At 35.9% G+C, this 21,108-nt stretch overlaps 1 protein-coding gene across 1 annotated transcript in view; it reads left to right on the forward strand.

The window, feature by feature from the left end:
* The window catches only part of BBOF1 (basal body orientation factor 1), a 75,694-nt gene that overhangs the window by 778 nt on the left and 53,808 nt on the right, over positions 1-21,108 (forward strand). The window contains 4 exon segments of the mRNA XM_044659978.1: positions 254-392; positions 9,566-9,794; positions 13,878-13,943; positions 16,646-16,789. Of these exon segments, the coding sequence (XP_044515913.1) occupies positions 343-392; positions 9,566-9,794; positions 13,878-13,943; positions 16,646-16,789 (489 nt within the window). The 5' untranslated portion in view covers positions 254-342.

A 21,108-nucleotide genomic window follows, 5' to 3' on the forward strand; every position in this document is an offset into this window, starting at 1 on the left:
CCTCCCCTCCCCTGTTTTCCCCCTCCCTCCCTCCCCCTCGATCTCCTCTGGCCCCGCCCCCGGAGACACAGACCCCCACGCTGCCCGCGGCGGCGGCGGCGGCGGTGGCGTTGGAGCTCTGCGTCATCCCCCCCCGCCTCGAGTACGCGCACGTGCGTCGGCGCGCGTGCGCGTCCCGGGCGTGTGTGCGCGTGTCTCAGGCGCCCTGGGCAACTGCTCTAGACTAAGCATCTTTTGGTTTCCTTAACGACAGATTAGAGTCGAACCCGTTGAGACTCCGTGGTGGAGGTTTCCTCGGAGGCGTTGTGGAGCTAGATTTGAAGAAGAACCAAATCGACCAACATGGCGAAGGGGAAGAAGCCGAAAGGCAAAGTTAAAAAAGGCAAAGAAAAGTAAGAAGGGGCCTGCGTGTCCCCTTTCCCCCAGTCTGTGGGCAGGGTGGGATAGGAACAAAATGGGGGGAGAAAAGCTTCATTTTGAGTTTTGAGTGGGGTGTTCAGCAAAGACTGGTACTTCTGATGTAAGAGCTTGCCAGGCCCTTTCCTGGGCTGCTTATCGACCTTTGGTGCCCACCTTCCGCCCAACTCTCCTCTGTGGCACCAAGAAGCTGGAGAATGGGCAACTTTGAGCAGATGGGCTAAAAACAGTATGAGGATAACTCACAGGCCTCAAATCCATCAGTGAGTTAGGGGCCATCTCTACCCAAGCATGGGAAGACTTCCCCAGTGGAATGGGTGGATGAGAACAATTTTTTCCAAAGGCCATGAAGGCAGCTGAAGTTGACTCTGTAGACTGCTTAGATTTTGGTTAGATATGGAAGATACCAATATTAAACACTGTATCCCAGGCAATTTTCATTCATACTGACTTGTCTTGCCACTGGATAAGAGAGTGAGGCTGATGATTTTGTGCAACTCTGCCTCAATTATATCCAATTCACACATAAGTCAAGATATCATCCTTGTGATGTCATCAGTCCTCTTTGGGCAAAAAGATGAACCACAGTTGTCCCTCCAGGGATTCTAAAGTGGGGTGGAGTCCCTACCCTGGGGACCTGGACATCAGCTAGAAATATCAGGGAAGGTGATGGATTCCTCTCCCAGATGATAGTTAAATTTTCAGTGAGGACATTTACACTTCAGAAATCAGCTTTCGGGACAAATCAGCACTTGATTTATTTTGTTGATTGTGTATATTTAAGAAAGTGATGTCCCCCAATAGATAAATGGGCAAGAGACATAATAGGCAATTTTTAGATAAAGAAATCAAAACTATCAATAAGCACATGAGAAAGTGTTCTAAATTTCTAATAATTAGAGAAATGCAAATCAAAACAACTCTGAGGTCTCACCTTACACCTTGCAGATTGGCTAAAATGACAGCAAGGGAGAGTAATGAATGTTGGAGGGGATGTGGCAAAATTGGGACATTAATGCATTGCTGGTGGAGTTGTGAATTGATCCAGCCATTCTGGATGGCAATTTGGAACTATGCTCAAAGGGCTTTAAAAGACATTGATCCAGCCATAACACTGCTTGGTTTATACCCCAAAGAGATAATAAGGAAAAAGACTTGTACAAAAATATTTATAGCTGCGTTCTTTGTGGTGGCAAAAAAATTGGAAAATGAGAGGATGTCCTTCATTTGGGAAATGGCTGAACAAATTGTGGTATCTGTTGGTGATGGAATACTATTGTGCTAAAAGGAATAATGAACTGGAGGAATTCCATGTGAACTGGAATGACCACCAGGAATTGATGGAGAGTGAACGAAGCAGAACCAGGAGAACATTGTACACAGAGACTGATACACTGTAGTTCAATTGAACATAATGGACTTCTCTACTAGCAGCAATACAAGAATCCAGAGCAAGACTGAGGGACTTATGAGAAAGAAAACTAGCCACATTCAGAGGAAGAACTGTGGGAGGAGAAACGCAGAAGAAAAACAACTGCTTGAACACATGGACTGATGGGGATATTATTGGGAATGTAGACACTAAACAATAACTCTAGTCCAACTATCAATAATATGGAATTAGGTCTTAATCAATGATACATATAAAACCCAGTGGAATTGTGCATTGGCCAAGGGGACTTAGGGTAGTTTGGGGGAGAGGGGAAGAACATGAAACATGTAACCATGGGAAAATATTCAGAATAAAAATTTTTTAAAAAGTGATGGAACAAAAATGTTAAGAATGCAATTTAAACTTAAAAGCATGCTGTGCATACTTTTAGGTCTGGGGAGGGGTAGAATTGGTTACTAAAACACCCCAGAAGAGACAGGAAGCTGGAGGAGTTTGGTAAAGAGAGGCAAACCACAAGTTTCTGATGTTTTCTATATTCATAAATGATTTTTCATAAGATATTAGGTTATAAGAGATTATAGAATCACAAAATATTAGTGTTGGAAAAGAGATAAAAATTAAACTCTCTTATTTTTACAAGTTTTTTACTTAGGCAGCTAGGTGATGAAATTGATAGACTCTAAAACAATTCTTCCATTTAGACAAAGATTATTTGGCCATTTGTAGATTTATATATCTACAAATTTCTGCTTGTAGGCAATAGTAACAGCATTTGATATAATTTGGTAAAATAACATATTTAGAGCTCTATAAGGTTTGCAAAACTCTTTCATCTACATTATCACATTTGTTCCTCACGTTAGTCCTGTAGGATGGATACTGTGTAACATATATTTAACAGACAAGAGCTCTCAAAATAGGCTTGCTTAAAGTCACAGGACTGGTAAATATCTAAAGCCAAATTCCAACAATTTGAGTGGAGGACTTTATTAGGAGCTTCCAAAAGACTATTCATTATGCTATGTCATATAACAGCATTTATTTATTTTGAAATAAAAACACATTTCTGCATTGGCCATATCACCTATATTATCATACATAGGATACATGCATATGTGTACACAAATCATACAAACACACACATGTGTATATACACACATGTAAATATATGCACAATACATATAAACATATGCATGGATGGAATAAGCATTTATTAAATGTCTACTATTCCAGGCACTTCTAAGTGCTTTTCAAATAATAACTCATTTGATCCTTACAACTCTTTGATGATGGAGGTGCTACTATATTATTTTCATTTTACATTTAAGGAAACTAAGACAAACACAGGTTAAGTGACTTATGTAGGTATTTATGTCTGTGTATACATATCTCACTCTACACTGTCTTTTACTTCTCTCTCAGGAGGAAGGATAACATGTTTCATCATTAGTTTCCTAGAATTGTGCTCTATTATTACTCTGCTAAGAGTTCCCTAGCCTTTGAATGTTGTTTGCCTTTAGAATATTTTCATTGTAGAAATTGTTTTAGTTCCATTCATTTCAGTCTTCGTGAGTTCATACAAGTCTTTTCAGGTTTCTCTGAAATCATCCCTTTTATTATTAATATTTCCTAATATTTGCAACTTGTTCAGTCAGTTGATAAAAGCTCCTTCAGATTTAAATTTTTTGCTGCCTCAAAAAGCTATCAGTACTTTTGTACATCTTTGAGTTTATTTAACTTGGGATTGATCTCTCCCTTAACATACTCTTTCTCTAATTCATCTTTCTTCTGATTTCCTCTGATTTCCTCCAATTTCTCTACTGAGTAAAATGTACTTAGACACACAATTGGGCACCCTGATTACTTGAGAGAATTTTCTCAAACTTTCCTTTCCCATTCTACAATTGTTAAGTGGTCAAAGATATGAACAAGCAGTTTTCAGAAAAAGAAATCTAAACTATCTAGAGGCATATGAAAAAATGCTCTAAATCACCAATAATTAGAGAAAAGCAAATAAAAATAACTCTGAGGTACCGCCTCATACTTATTCGATTGGCTAAAAAAACAGAAAAGGAAAACGACAAATGCTGGAGGGTGTGTGGAGAAATAGGGACACTGATACACTGTTGCTGGAGTTGTGAAGTAGTCCAACCATTCTGGGGAACAATTTGGAACTATGTCCAAAGGACTATAAAATTATTTTTGTACCCTTTGACCTGGCAATACCACTACTAGGTTTGCATCCCAAAGAGATAAAAGGAACAAAGGGATCAAAGGCAAAAGGACCTATATGTACAAAAATATTTTTAACAGCTCTTTTTATGGTGGCAACTAATTGGAACTTGAGGGAATGCCCATCAACTGGGGAATAACTGAACAAGTTTTGGTATATGATTATGAAGAATGTTATTGTGCTGTTAGAAATGACCAGTGTAATAGTTTCTGAAAAACCTAAGGAGACTTATAGGAGTTGGCACAAACTGGGAGAACAATGTGCATAGTAACAGCATATGTTAATGATGATCGGCTGTGAAAACTTAGATATTCTAATCAATACAATCAGCTAAGACATTTCCAAAAGACTTGTGGTAAACTCTGAGTGCAGATTAAAGTATACTTTTTTTCATTTTCTTTATTTTTCTTGGGTTTTTTGAAAATAGGGAAATGTGGTAACATGGTTAATGTGGAAATATAATGTGGAAATATATTGTGTATGACTTCATATGTATATTAAATGCTTTCTCAGTTGATGTGGGAAGGGTCTGGAGAAAGGGAAGGAGAGAGTTAGAACTCAAAATTTAAAAAAATGAATGTTAAAGATAAATAAAGAAAAGAGAAGTGATGAACTTATCTTGGGAGCAGTATCTGCCCTATGGAGCTGAAACTTTTAAAAAGCAGCAGATTTCAAGTGAAGTGAGGCTAAATCCATTTTCTCTATTTATTTGGAGTTTCAGGGGCTTATAAGCTGTGCTTTTTCTCTCTATTCTGTCATGTTGGACTTTACATTCTTTCTGCCTTTCTAGTAATGAACTCTGGAGGTGTGGGGAGGGCAGCTGCATGCCTACAGAGAACACTCTGTGTGCCATCTTTGGTACCATCACTGCTATAGATAGAACCATAAGAATTAATTGGTGAAGAAAAGAGTGAAAAAAAGGTTTGAAAATATGGCTTGTTGGTCAACATTTTTATTCTTGTATATTTGTACTATTTCAATTAAATTATGGTAAACCTTTGATAATATAAATGCAAGTTTAAAAAATAAATTATAATACCTTTAATTTACATGAAATATGCTATTCCATATCTGATAACATTGTGTATGGGGATGGTGAGAAAGAAAAAGAAGAGTCAAAGATAGTCTCAAACTGAATTTGTTAACTTTCAGAGTAGCTCACAGAAATAAAAAGAAGGTAGGAGAATAAGATAGTTTTGAAGAGAAGATTATGAGTTTGGTTTATCACAGGTTGAATTTGAGATGGCCTCATATCATCCAAGCAGTTATTAGCAGGCATTTGAAATGTGAAATAAAGTCCCAGAAGGTTCAACCTGGAGATCTAGATCAAGAATCAGTTATATAGCAGAGATAGTAGGGGTAGCTTAGCTGTCTGAGGATTAGTCAATAACTACAGTGATGTATAATTAAATTACAATAATACTAAAGTGAAGAATGTATAATTATAATGACTAAGATTCCCTTTCTTTCCAAAGTTTGAAGACTGGTTATGGAATCTTGTATATATCAGTATATCAATGCACTATCTGAAGAGACAAAGCCAAAAATAAAACAGTTCTGACCCTTAGTAAAATTATATTCTATTAGGGTGGCAGAATGATAAGTATATATAGGAGTTATGCAATGTACCACACATCCATAAATAAGTATAAAATGATATATATAGAATAAATGTCAGTTTTTGGAAGAAGGCCACCAGTAGCTGGGATATCGGGAAAAGATTCCTGTAAAAGATCTTTCTCTTGAGCAGAGTTTTGAAGGAAATGAGTTATTATAAGGGATTGAATTTATATAAGAGAACATTTCAGGCATGGAGAAAGGTCAGTATAAAAAGCATGGAAACAGATGGAGAAATGTTGCATGTGAGAAACAGCAAGATGGCCAGTTTAGGGTGTATAGTTCGGGAATGGAGGCGACATATAAAATACAATTGAAAAGGAAGGTAGAAGCCAGGTCATGAAGGGCTTTAAAAGATAAATAGAGGAGCTTCTATTTGATCTGAGAGGCAACAGAGAGCCACTGGAGTTTATTGAGTGTAGAAATAATATGGTCTGACTTGAGTGATTTGAGAAAGACCATAGGAACTTCTAATAGTCCAATCATGAAGAGATGAAATATTGAACTAGGAACAAATGAGAGTGGTTGGGTGGATATGAGAGATAATGTGGAGGTAGCAATGACAAGATTTGGCTACCAATTGAGGAGACAAGGATGACATCAAGATTGTGAATCTGGGTGACGAGAACAATAGTGTTCTGAAGAAAAATAAGAAAGGGAGAGGGAATGAAGAATTCTTTTTTGGATATATTGAGTATGAGATGCCTATGGGATATTCAGTTTGAAATATCACAGACAGTTGAAGACATTGGATTGGTACTCAAAATATAGGGTGTAATATGTAGGAAAATTAGGATGTTCCCAGAAATCAAGGGGAGACTTAACTAGTATTTATATAGCACTTTAAGGTTTGCAAAGGTTATCTTGTTGGATTCTCAAAACAACTTTGGGAGGTAGGTACTATTATTATTCCCACTTTACGAAAGAAGACACTGAGGCTGAGAGAGACTAAATGGCATGCACAAGGTTTTTCAGAAAATGAGGGAGGATTTAAAGTCATATTTTCTACACTACAAATCTAATACTCAATGCACTATACCATTTAACAGAATTCAAGTAAGATAGGTGAAATTATCAAATATTATAGATATTGTAAGTAAATCACAGAAGATGAAGACTAATAAATTTGGTAATTAATGTTAATGAGTCACCTTCAAGAGCAATTTCAGTTGAATGATAGGGCAGAAATAAGGGATTAAGGAAGTGGGTGGGTAGAAAATTGAAGGAGAGCCCCTCTCATGTCTCCAGGGACTCATGAGATAATTCTCTTTGGGGAGAGAGTTTATAATTATGTCAGTTTGGGGCTAAGAAAATATGAGATCTTGCAGCTGAGTAAAGTTTGGAGTCACTGAGATGGGCAGAAAAACAGCAGAGACCGAGACCAGAGGTCTAAACAGACAGAGGAAAGGCCAGAGATTAGCACCCAAAGAATAGGAATAGTCATGTCTCCCCCTGGCTGAGGAGGTAGGCAGTTGAGGATGTCTTTCTTCCTTCTTGTATCTGTCCCTTCTACTGAGACAGAGATCCACCCTTATCCCCGAGTTTTCTACTTCCTTTTCCCAGCTTTTTTGTTGTGCCATGTTATTATTTGTTTAGATAAATAATCTGTTCTCCATTATTTTGATATGTATGACTGTAAATGATGTCTAAGCATGCTAAAAGGTTGGGAGTTGGAGGAGGAGATAATTCTGAGAAAGTTTTTTTTTTTAATTTCACAGAATATATAAAATGAAGGACCCTATTCCAGGGTTGATGATATAAAGCAGCAGCATATTTAATGAGCTATTTATCTTAAAAGTTTCATAGTTTTCCCAAGGGCAGAATTGAGGCAGTCTGGGACTTGCTTTCTGTCTGCCCCTGATACCATGAGCCTGTATTTCATTTCTATTGGTTATAATCACCTGATGTGGCTCCATGAGAGAGCCTGGTGGATCTCTGAGGCTTAGCAGCTCTCTTCCCTTCTCCATCAAAAAAGAGATGGAGAAAAGTTTAGGAGAGTTGGGGGGGAGAGGTGTCTAGAGGAGAGAAATTCTTCCCTTGATGGCCTAACATGCAGAAATGATATGGTCTGTGACTTTTTTTTATTCTACCTCTTTTTGTTTGGGAAGAGTGGCAGTTAGGCAGACAGCAGCACTCTATAGGAACTCTGAAATGACAGAAGGAAAGTTATGGGGTATGGTAGTTTGAGAAGTTTTAGGAGATAGCCAAGATGGCCTATTATAGAGAACCTGCTCTATAACCAGAGACTAATCTGAGTGGCCTGGGTGGTCGTCAGATGCAAAGAATGAAACAGATTGGAAGCATGGCTTGTTAGCTCATAGTACTCCAAAAAATACTGAAGTAGCCACTTTATTATAAAGGAAATTAAAGATCCCCTTCCCCCAAAAGCCCAAGAAAGTTTCCCACAGTTATAGAGAGCAGGATTTTTACTATAATCAAAACAAAAGCCTTAGAAGCCTCCAGGTGTAGATAAAAAACCTATGCTAAACTATCAACTATATGTGTTATCTTTAAGTGGAGCCTGGGACATCTCCGTTAGGCCAGAAAGCCCCGGCATTTCTCAGCCTTGATGGTATTAAACAATTTTTTGAACCTCATTATTTTACTTTAATTCTGGGCAAAATGCCCTGCCAAGGGTTCGACCTCGGCCATACCAGCCATCTGTGTTCTCGGTCAAAGGGAAACAGAGTTAGCTCCGCTCTTGCTGGAGTGCTGAGAGCCCAAAGCTTTTTCAATAAGACTATAATGCATTTTGAAGGAAGGTGAGAATTATGAAAGGAATTAAAAGAGGAATCTCAGATTTTTATCTTAGATATCCCACTCTGATTTCTCGACCTGATAGGGAGAAAGCCAATACACGACTCTGCCGGTCTGTATTGATCTTTTGAGGGGGTCCAGATAAAAATATGTACTTGAGATTCTAATTTCTCTTAATAGCTCCCAACAGCCTATGACAGTTCTGGAGTCTGTGAACTTGTTTTTACAAATATTTTTATCATTATTTCAATATAATAGTTTTCTTTGTAATCTTACATATTTTATTTTATTTTATGCATATAATAATAATAGCTAATGTTTATATAGCACAACATGCCCAGGCATTGTACTAAGCATTTTTATTTTAAACTTCATTTGTTTTTACAATTTTTATCTCATTTGATCCTCACAACAATCCTGACAGGTAGATCTTTTATGCCCATTTTGAAGATGAGGAAATGGAGGCTAGTAGGGGTTAAGTGATTTATTCAGGAGCAGCAGCTCTAAGTGTCTGCGACTGGATTTTAACTCAGTTCTTCCTGAATCCTGGTCCAGCATTCTGTCCACTGTACCATCTTGCTATCCCAAATAATAACTCAGAATAATAAAACATTATTCTGGAAAGGGATCCATGGGTTTCTTCGCCAAGTTACCAGAAAGAGATTCATGATACTTAAGAAGCTCAAGAATGCCTTATAATGAATTTGTCATAGAATCAGCTAGTCTGGTTTTTCTTACTTTCCTCAGAAATTCTGAGTTGGGGACTGTAGAAAGTAGGTATAGGGGTTTTTCCAGGGTTATGAATGAGTAAGGTAAGAAAGATGGAAAGTAAAGGGGGAGAGGAATTCTGAGGTATACAAGGAAATCAGTGAATTGGCTGACCAGATTTTAGGATAGGGAAGGGTAGAGGGACCGGAGGAACCAATTTCACTTTTAATTCCTTCTTTCTAGAAATAACTCTGTTTCTTTCATTTTTCTTTCTCTGTGAATACATGCTATTTTCAGGCATTTTCAGTCTAGTGTTCTGTGAACTTTGGAGCTTTGGGATACTTAGATGTTAGTGGATTATACTAGCCAAATGAGATTTTTAAAAAATTATTCCCCACAGAGGAAAATATAATAATTATGACAATATTCTTCTCATTCAGGAAGCTAACAAGGAAGGAGGAATCGGACATAGAGAGAGCCAGGGCTAATGCTGCTCTTTGGGAGGCCAGATTGGAAGTCTCAGAGATATCCCGGGATGGATATCGCGAGGCTGTGCGGAGATTGGCACAGTGCAATGAGGACTTGAAGAGGCAACAGTACAGAATGGAGAAGGATATAATGTCTGTGCTAAGTTATGTAAAGAAGCAGGATGCAGAAAAAGACATTTTGGTATGGAAGAAACATCTTGAATCTTATTTTACTACCTAGTAGTTTTGCTGGTGGGCTAACTAGCTTGCATTTGCTAAAGAGCTTTTCATAGGATATATAAACACAACTCAGATGCCATTTACCAGATAACCTTTACCTGATTTTTTGACCCCTTAGTGCTTTCTTCCCTCTTATGAAGTATGCCAAAAGCACTTGTTTGATATTTCACAATGACAAATTATGAAAAATTTCCATTTTTCTTAAAATTTTGCTTGTTTGTATAATTTTCCCTGAATCTTCCTATATAATAACCATTCTCCACTCCATTTATAGTTAGGAAAATTGAGAAATCCTTTAAAATTATTCTATTTTGGAATGTCAAATACAGATTTGGGTCCTATCATTCTTAGTCTTTGTTTACATAATTTGTGAGCATACATTTCTGTTTTGCAAAACCTAGAGTAAAAGCTCTCAAAATCAAGAACCAAGTATCTGTTCTATATTTTTGAGGGCATCTTATATAGTGTCTTGGAGGGAAAGCCCTAAATCCTAAAAACACCTTGAAATATAGGGATAAATATTAATCAGCACAACATTTTTGTCCAATATTGGGAAAAGAAGCCTTTTTTGTACCTATGTGCTGCAAATTTCCTCAGCCAACTCCCATCTTCAGTGATGAGAATTTGTTATGAAAGTATTAATAGAATAAAGAAGTTTAGGGAGAATTAAAAAATTGAGACTAAATACTGTTTGCTAAATTATTTAGTTAGCAACCATAATGTTCATATAGGACATCTCCAAAGAACACAGAATTTGTTTGATTCTAAAGTGACATTTTAGATTAGCCATACACTAATTTCTAAAATTCTTGCAAACACTCTGGATCTTGCTAAGCCTTTAAATAATAATTGGATATTTGTTTATACTTATTAGTACCAGACATATTCCCCTTTTCTTTTCTGTATCATTAGGTCTAGAAAACATAAACATCCTTACTTAGCAGAGAACCAGCTTTTCCCACATAGATCTCCATGAAGACAGAAGAAACAAAGACTAGAAGGAAAAAGCAGAGTACAATATATTGTATTCATCAATGATTAACTAACCTTTCTCTAAACTTATTGGTGGTCCCATTATATTCTAGACATATCTTTTCAATAATCCAGAGAAAATTAGGAGACTTTTCCCAAGAGTTAGCTTCTAATAGTTAGATATGAACTATGAAAACAGAGAAATATGTCTCCCTTAAATGTAGGGGGAAAAAAACCTCTAAATTTTTCTGTAGCCCTTGAGTATATTACTGTATCATATTGTGGCAAAATATAAAAAAGTTTTAAGAGCTACAGAAAAATGAAGAATTTTGTTTTTTTCCACTGTGTTATAGTGCAATCGAATATTAAATGGGCAAATAAGTAGTACACTGGATAGAGTACCAGCCCTGGAGTCAGGTTGTGTGACCCTGGGCAAGTCAATTAACCCCACTTGCATCAGTTTTCTCATCTATAAAATGAGCCTGAAAGGAAATGGCAAATTGCTCCAGTATCTTTGCCAAGAAACCCCAAATAGGGTGGGCTTACAGGATTAGATACTCTGAAAAAGAATTTTGAAAAAATATAAGATGATAGCTGAATCATTAGGAAAGATAGCATTTTTCTTTTCTTTTTAAATGAACAAAAATCTATTTTTCCTCTTTGCCATATCTTTTGCAAAAAAGAAAGAAGAAAAAATAAAGCCCTTGTAACAAACATGCATAGTTAAGCAAAACAGAATCTTTCATTTGTCATGTCCAAAAATATTGGTTTCAGTTTTCACATTGAGTCTGTCTTCTCTGTGAGGTCAGTCACATGCTTTATCATAAGCCCTCTGCTATTGTTCTTGGTCATTATAGTGAGCAGAATAATAGTCTTTCAAAGTTTGTCTTTATAGTGTTACTGAATAAATTGTTTTCCTGGTTTTGCTCACCTCACTTTTCATCAACACAAGTAAACCTGCCCAGATTTTTTCAAACCATCTCTTTCACCATTTCTTAGAGTATAGAAGTATTCCATTATGTTTATATACAGTACTATAATTTCTTTAGCCGTTTCCCAAATGATGAAATATTTTCGTAGATATTGGTCCTTTTCCTCTTTCTTTGATCACTTTGGTCTTTATACCAAGTAGTAGTATTGGAGGGTCAAAGGACATGTATACTTTGCTGACTTTTGGGCCACAAAGTGGGACATGCTTTTCAGAACAGCCACTTATAAAGTGCCTCTATCTTGAAAATGAGACTTTTTTTTGCTTTTTTTTTTAAATCCTTAACTTCTGTGTATTGACTTATAGGTGGAAGAGTGGTAAGAGTAGGCAATGGGGGTCAAGTGACCTGCCCAGGGTCACACAGCTGGGAAGTGTCTGAGGCCAGATTTGAACCCAGGACCTCCCATCTCTAGGCCTGGCTTTCAATCCACTGAGCTACCCAGCTGCCCCCAAGGAAATGAGACTTTTATCAGAGAAACTTGATGCAAAGATTTTTTCCAGTTAATTGTTACCCTTTTAATATTAGTGGGGGTTTTTTGTGTGAAATTTCTTAAATTTCCTACATTTAAAATCATCCTTTTTCTCCTGTTCTTGGTCATGAACTCCAACACTTTTGCAGAATATATGTAAAAAACTATATTGAAACTATAAAAACCCAGGATTTTTTAAATGTCATAGCTATTCTGTAGAAGCCAATCCTAATTTATTTATATAATTTTCTGGACTTTTCCTTAAATTGGATGGATTCAGAAGGAAACTATGAGGCTTGCTGGTAGTCAAAACTATTTTCATAATACTTAGACATGATTTACCTATTAAAATACAGATCCCTTTTAAAAATATATAACTTTGGGACGTTGTATTTTCTTCATATTCTTCAACCAAAACAACATAATGCAATATATTGAATATAGACGCAAATATAAGGATCCAGCTACCTTTTTTAAAGTCAGACATTAAAGAAATTTGCAAAAATATATAAACAATGCCATTGTTCTCACTGAATTATTTTTGTTTTGGAAAATATAGTTATTTTTCACTAAAATGTTAATTATGTTAACATTTTAAAATTAATTAATAAATATTTTAAATTCTTATCACTTTTAATTTCTAATACTATAAATCTTAATAGTTAAAACTTTTGGACCTTCAGTCATTTTTGAGAGTGTAAAGGGATACAAATTTTGGTATATGATGGTGATGGAATACTATTGTGCAATAAGGAATGGTGAGCAGGATGGTTTCAGAAAGAGCTGGAAAGACCTTCATGAACTGATGAGGAGTGAAGTAAACAGAACCAAGAAAACACTGTACACAGTAACAGCAATATTGTGGGATGATCAAATTGAGAGACTTAGCTACTCTCAGCAATGCAATGATCCAGGATAATTCTGAAAGATTTAGGACAAAGAATAGTAACCAACTATTCTCATGCAACAATGAACAATATGGAAGTATGTTTTGCATGATAATACATATACAACCCAGATCAAATTGCTTACCATCTCTAGGAAGGAGGAAGGAAGGGAGGGAGGGAAACTATTTGGATCTAATAACTTAAGGAAATGTATGTGGGAAATTATTATTACATGTCTTTGGGAAAATAAAATATCTTAAACAAAAAAAGTGTAAATGAGTCCTGAGACCAAAAAGTTTGAAAACTGCTACTCTAAGGCATGTTCCATATGAATTTTCATACTTTTCTTCCCTCAAATTCTAGCTCCGTATTTTGACTTTCTCTTGATTCCATATCCTCTTCAGATCTATACTAAAATATTGTATATGTTAAAGCTTAGGATAAGAATGGATCACAAAGACCTCATTTTCTGAAGTTTACATGGAAGCACTGATTGGTTCAGTCACCGTGGCCATAAAGCCCACTTCCTGCCTACTATTTCTCCATTGACCTTGAGGGGGGGAAAGTTCATAACTTTTTGGGTAAGGGATAAGAAGATGTGACTGTGGGGAGGATTTGTTTATTTTTTTGGTCTTTTTCCAGTGGCTTAATGACTTAGGCTACAAGGTTAGGGTACAACATAGAGCATTTCTTCCCTTTCATAATTCTCCATTTCTGTTTTAATGTAGATTGAAAACCTGAAACGACAGTTATTGGAAGCAAAGAACAAATCTGACATTGATAAGGAAGTTTTGGTAAGTAATCTGTGCACAGAAGACACTACTTCTCTAATGGAAATGCTTCTGATGTCTCCACAGTCCAGAGCACAATTGAGAACATAAATACTCAAAACAAGACATTAAACAACCCAAATACTTGTCATAAAAATATGCATTAAACCAAATTTATGTACTTTATGCATTCAAAAGGTCTTCATTTAGAAGGAGGCAATGTGTATGAATCAGTGGAAAGAATGCAGATTTTGGATAAAAGGATCTGCTTTTGAATCCATGCTCTGTTACTTTCTGTGTGATTTTAGCAAAGTCATTTAAAATCTTAGGGCCTTGGTTTCTTAATCTGCAAAATAAGAACATTGGGCTACATGGACCTTCACAATCTCATTTCTAAGTCTAGGGTCCTAAAACTCTTATTCTACCAGACTTCTAATTTTGATTCTGCAACAGATGAGAAATGAAAAAGCAGTCAATTTGGAGCATGTGGCAAGAAGGAAAAATAAGCAAAGGCAACTAGAAACAAAATAAAAGAAAAACTAGAAAAAAGTAGACAAATTATGAGAGAGCAAAAAAATGACTCTCTTAAGAATAGGAAAAAATAACCTTAAAAATTTCTATAACCCTTGAGTATGTTGTTCTATAGTGAAATATAAAACAGTATTCATAGTGATAACTGAATATATCAAAAAGGGTTAAGTTATATGCAGCAGGAGTCTCTAATCTGCAAATCAGAGTTATCAATTGATTTCAAAGACATACATACTAGAGCTATAAGTTAGTTGTTGCCACTATCCCTTTTTTTTAAACCCTTAACTTCAATACTGAGTATCAGTTCTGAGGCAGAAGATCAGTAAGGACTAGGCAATGAGGGTCAAGCAACTTGTCCAACGTCACACAGCTAGAAAATGTTTGAAGCTAGATTTGAAACCAGGACCTCCTGCCTCTAGGCCTGGCTCTCAAAACTATTGAGCCATCTGGCTGCCCCCCAACCATTCCTTTTTCACCATCCTACTTCCCCTCTTCTAGTGATTTTTGTGAGCACTAGAATTTTTAAGTGTAGAAATAGTGTTCGTGGGCTTTAACCAGTAAGACCACATCTAAACATGATTACTGATTAGCATGGTGATCAGAGCTGGCCAAATGCCTGTCCATATATCTAACATGGGGCAGCTGGGTGGCTCAGTGGATTGAGAGCCAGGCCTAGAGACTGGAGGTCCTAGGTTCAAGTCCAGCCTTGGACACTTCCAGCTGTGTGACCTTGGGCAAGTCACTTGACCCCTATCGCCCACCCTTACCACTCCTGGGCCAAGGACGGTCCCTAGCCCGGATGAAAAAGGAGGAGGGTTGGGCGTGGGGCTAGCAACCCCACCCTGTAAAAACTACATCTGCTAAAGAAACTGCAACCTAAAGTAGGGGCAGCTGGGCTAGCTCAGTGGATTGAGAGCCAGGCCTAGAGACGAAAGGTCCTAGGTTCAAATCTGGGCTCAGACACTTCCCAGCTGGGACCCTGAGCGACTGTGTGACCCATTGCCTACTGGTTGTGGCCCGACCCATTGCCTACTGGTTGTGGCCCTATGCTCCTAGAATGGAGTCCCAGGATAAAAAAAAAAACATACCATAAGAACCAGTGTGTAGAGATTCTTTCACTGCTGGTTGTTCCACGATGTACTCATTTTATACTCAATGCACTCATTTCCACACTCAGATACTGAACTATCAGTAGCTGACTACTTCCTTTTTACTTCCTACCCCTGTGCTCAGTAATCTCAGCACTTTAGAGAAATGATAGCCTTTCTTCACAAGAAGGTTAATTATCCCTGATACATAATATGCTCTGGTTCAACAAGACAAATATTCTAAAATGTAGAACATTTTAGAAAAATTCCCAATAAAAATAGTTTAAAATATTTTAAAATTTCAGTGCTTATAAACTTTATTTGTCTGGATCACTGATATGGAAGCATCATCTTAATCAGTACCTATACTTGACTATAATTGTTTTTTTTAACCTTTCCTTATCAAAAAGAAGCAAAAAATGCAATATGATAAAAGCAAACTAATATGAGAGATTTAGTTGAAAAATTTCAAAATTTTAATGAAGTATACTAAAGATTTCTGACGTATATTTTAAATTTACTATAGATTCAATCCAACCTCCTATAAAACCTGTGTTAATCCTATATAATGAGAATCTGTTATATTAGCAGAATAATAAGCTTATTAGATATAGATCAAGAAAGATCGACTCTACTATATTTATTAAGACATTTTAATAAATGATTAACTTTATTTTTAAATACTTTAAATGCTTTAACTTTATCAAGCATTAAGTGCCTGCACAGTACAGAACTCTGTACTTAAACTCTGAGGGAGGACAAAAAAATTAAGTAGCACAACCTATGCCACCCTCGTAGAGCTTAAAATGTAGCAGAAAAAAATTTCAATACAAATGCAGATGTTTTCAGTTTCTTAGTTAACCAGAAAATTAACCAGAAGCATATTTTCCATCTAACTGAAATTAATTATAACATCTTGGTAGATATTCTCTCCTCTTAGACATTCAATCTCTATCCTTTTAACTTCCAATTCAAAGTCCAGCTCAGCCTCAGGTGCAAAAATGACCTGATACTATTTTCAAAAGTTCTGATTACACTGAGCTTCAATAAAACACAATGTATGAATCTATTGATCTTAACGTGTTAATCTCATTTCTTTATTTATAGCAAGAACGCTACTGTACCAGAATTATTGAGTTGGAGGGGGAATTCAGTCAAAAAAACAAAGAAATTGGCTTAATTCAGATAGAACTGAAAACAATAAAGCAGTTCCAAAAGAGAAAAGCTCAGATAGAAAAAGAATTAGAAGAGGTAAGATTTCTTTTTCATAATCATAATTGTATTATTGTCATTATTTTAAGTTTGATTTTATAAGGTGGCAAGTGGCATCAAATTAAGAGAGAAATCAAATGACATATGATTCATCAAGTATTTATTGAGCACTACCATGTACCAGAACTGTACTTAGTTTTAGAGATACAAAGACAAAATGAAAGAATCCTTATTTTTTATAGAGTTTAGTGCTAGATGAAGAAACTTATTTGTTACTATTTTGTACATATTGCTAGACCATGTATTCTATAATAATTATAATTTGTAAAAAGAAAAATTAAAACCCATATCTTTCCATATGTGTGTATAGTCAGAATTATGATTTGATTTCAAACACAAATTGATAGACCACTGCCTTGCGTAATCCTTGAAAGGTGTTTTTTTTTTTCTGAGGGGGAAATGGTGGCACACTTGCCCTAGAGCTGAGACTGGTGGATCTTTAGTTCTGGAGTTATAAGCTGTAGTGGGCTATTGTGATAGTAGGGTAAGCCCCCAGGATGTCACGAGTGGAAAACTGATTGTCAAAGCATCTCTGGGAAAATCTTTGGGCCTTAGTTTTCTCATCTTTATAAAAGGAAAGGGTTGTTTTAAGATGATATTGAGGTCCCTTCTGGCTCTTTATCTTATAAGAACTATTTCTTTTTTTTTTAAATCTTTTAAGTATTTTATTTTTTTCACAATTGCATGCAAAACAACTATTAATATTAATTTTCTAAAAATTTGAGTTCCAAATTCTCTCCTTCCCTCTCTCCCCTCCTCCATGAAATTGTAAGCAATTTGTTACAAGTTATACTTGTGATATCATACAAAACATATTTCTAGATAGATCATGTTGTGTCAAAAGACACACAAAAAAAGACAAAGAAATCAAGTGAAAAATAGTATGGTTTGATCTGCATTCAGACTCCTCTTGTCCTCTCTCTGAAGGTAGATAATATTTTTCATTGTAAATCCTTTGTAATTGTCTTGGTTCATTGTAGTGATGAGAATAGCTAGGTAATTCACAGTTGGTCACAATATTGCTCTTACTGTGTAATGTTCTCCTGATTCTGCTCATTTCATTTTGCATTGGTTCATGTAAGTCTCCCAGATGTTTCTGAAATCATCCTGCTCATTATGTCTTTTTTTCCCTTTTTTTCTTTTAATAACACATTTCCACATAAATTTTCCAAAGTTATATGATCCATATTATCTCCCTCTCTTCTTCCCTCCCTATTCTTGGAGCTGACAAGCAATTCAATCTGAGTTATACAGGTATGCAGAACATCTCCATATTCGTTTTTGTAAATGAATAATCTTATATAACCAATACCTCCAAACATATACCCAAATAAACAAGTTATAAATCATGTTTTCATCTGCATTTCAACTTCAACATTTCTTTCTTTAGAGGAGGATAACATTCTTTTTCAAATAAGTCCCTCAGAATCGCCCTGGATCATTGTATTCAGTTAGTAGCAAAGTCTATCACATTTGATCATTCCACAATATTGCAGTTACTGTGTAAAATAATGTTCTCCTGGTTCTGCATATTTCACTTTGCATCAGTTCATGAAGGTCTTTCCAGCTCTTTCTAAAATCTTCTTGTTCATCATTCCTTATCTGCTAATCATTCCTTATAGCTCAATTGTAATTAAATTACAATATTCCACAACTTGTTCAGTCATTCCCCACTTGATGGACATCCTCTTACTTTCCAATTCTTTGCCAGCACAAAAAGAGCTGCTATAAATATTTTTGTAGAAATAGGTAATTTTTCCTTTTTAAAAAAATATCTTTAGGATAATTTATTCTCAATTTAAACACCCTCAAATGAGTATTTCTATATAATTCAGAAGAATTTTTAAAAGGGATTATATATGAAACTATGAATTGCCATTTGATATTGCTTGATTAAAAAAAACGTATGAATTCCACACATCGCTTTTAAAACTCCTCCTCTTATCTATGCTTCTTTTTGAACTTTTTTTTCCTAATATGCATTTGTAAAATGTTTTATTGAACTTCTTTTGGCATTAATGTTGCTAACCATCCCTTGTTCTTCTTTATCTCATCTCATTTATTTATTACTAATTACATGTTATAACAAATTTCTACACAAGTTTTCCCAAGTTATATGATTGTACTTACCTCCTCCCTCCCTTTCCTTCCTCTTCCCTGTGCTGGCAAGAGATTTCATCTGGGTTATACATGTATTATTGTGTAAAACATTTCCATTCTGTTATTTTTATAGGCAAGTAATCTTAAAAAATACCTTTTTAATGTGAAAGGGAATTTTTAAATTCCCTTTGTCTATTTTAGGTTAATCAATCAGGAACTTGAAGTACCTCTACTTAACAAAAAGAGTTCATACTTAGTCATTAACACTTAAAAGGCCCCCCCTCCCCCAGTGCTAGGCAAATTGAGAGATTTTGATTGGTTCCTGAGATGTAATAGACCAGCCCATAGTGAAAGGAAGGAGAAACCAGAGAGACAGGAAGTGAGGTGGAGAAAACTGCTTATAAAAGCCAGCTGAAGGCATTCTGATGGATTTTGCTGCCTTGGTGGCTCTTGCTGAGGGAGGACTTCTGCATTGGTGTCTCTGCGTTGGAAGGCCTTCTCCGTTGGAAGGATACTTCTGCTTTGGTCTTCTGTGTTGGAGATTGATTCTGTGCTGGTTAAGAAGAAAAACAACTGCTTGAACACTTGGGTTGATGAGGACATGATTGGGGATGTAGACTGGAAACTACCACACCAAGGCAACTATCAATAATATGTAAATAAGTCTTGATTGATGACAAGTTAAAACCAGTGGAAATGCGAGTTAGCTATGGTGGTGGTGGGGGGGAGTTTGAGGGGGTGAAGGGGAAAGTAAAAACATGAATCATGGAATCATGGAAAATTTTTCTAAAAATAAAAAAAGTAATAATGAAAAAAAAAAAGACTTTTACTGAAGAGACTATGGTGACTCCTGATTGGAGATCGGGACTTAAGAAAGCCTTTGTCAGAGTTGAGCTGGATTTCTTCAAATTGGCAATTATAGGGTATTTAGCTAGACAATATTTTCTACCTCCTTCTATATTTCCCTCTTTACTATCTCTACCCTGCTTTAATAAACTTACTAACATACTCATAGTTTAATTTTTAATTTTTATGAACAGCGACCACAGTAATTCTTTTTTAACTCATAAATTTAGTCAAACCATTTTTTAACCCTTACAGTAACAAATATACATAGTCAAGTAAAACAAATCCATATAGTGGCTATATCCAAAAACATTGTTTCTTTCTATATCTAGAGTCCCTTATGGTTGTCAGTGGGGAATATTCTTTGATATAGGTCCTCTAGAGACATGGTTAATTTTTACTTTAATAGTTCTTAAGGCTTGCAAAATCATTTTTGTTTGCTATACTGTTAACCTGATATAAATTGCGCTCCTGATTCTGCTGACTTCCTCCTGCATCAGTTCATCTTGCCCAGGATTCTCAGAAATAGTTTCTTTTGTCATTATCTATGTTTCAATAATATTCCATTACATTCACATGCCACAAATTGTTTGGACATTTTCCCACTGATAGGCAGCCCCTTAAATTCTAGTACTGCCTTCTTTCTCCTCCTTCTCTACCCTTCTTTCCTTTCCCCTTCTTTCCCTTTCTTCATCCTTTTCAAAATCAGCAAGTTTGTTTTGCTTTTAACTGTTTCCTCTTTGATATTATCCTCCCTCTATTCTCTTCCCCTACCCCTCCCTCCATGTTTATATTAAAATTCTTTTCACACTCCCCAATTATGAGATACAAGTTCTACCCTCTTCTTCCTCTTTTCTACTTAATATATTCCTTTTAACCTCTTTTCTCTTTCCCCTTTTGGACCTTCAGAATTGAATCGGTTTAACACCGTGTTCTTTGTTTTCTTATTTAACTCCCTTAGATACTTTGAAGACATTAAGGTTTTGAAAGGACATTTTTTTCTTCTCCTTTTAGAATATTAACATCTAATTATATAGCTTCTTCCAATTGCTAAAATAAATATACCTTCCTAGGTTTCTTTTGTCTTATATATTTGTATTTTAGGGTTCCTACTCAGCACTTGTGGGAGGCAGCTAGGTAGCACAGTGGACAGAATGTTGGACTTACGAATGTGGACAAGGAAGACTTGAATTTGAATCCTGTCTCAGACACTTTCTAGCCATGTGATCTTGGGCAAGTCACCTAACCCCTCTTGGCCTTAGTTGCTTCCTTTGTAAAATGGGTTAATAATAGCATCTATATTCCAAGGTGATTGGGAGGATTAGAGAAGATAATGTATTGAAAGTGTTTTA

This window comes from Gracilinanus agilis, chromosome 2 (genome assembly GCF_016433145.1).
Source record: "Gracilinanus agilis isolate LMUSP501 chromosome 2, AgileGrace, whole genome shotgun sequence".
NCBI classification, from domain to species: domain Eukaryota; kingdom Metazoa; phylum Chordata; class Mammalia; order Didelphimorphia; family Didelphidae; genus Gracilinanus; species Gracilinanus agilis.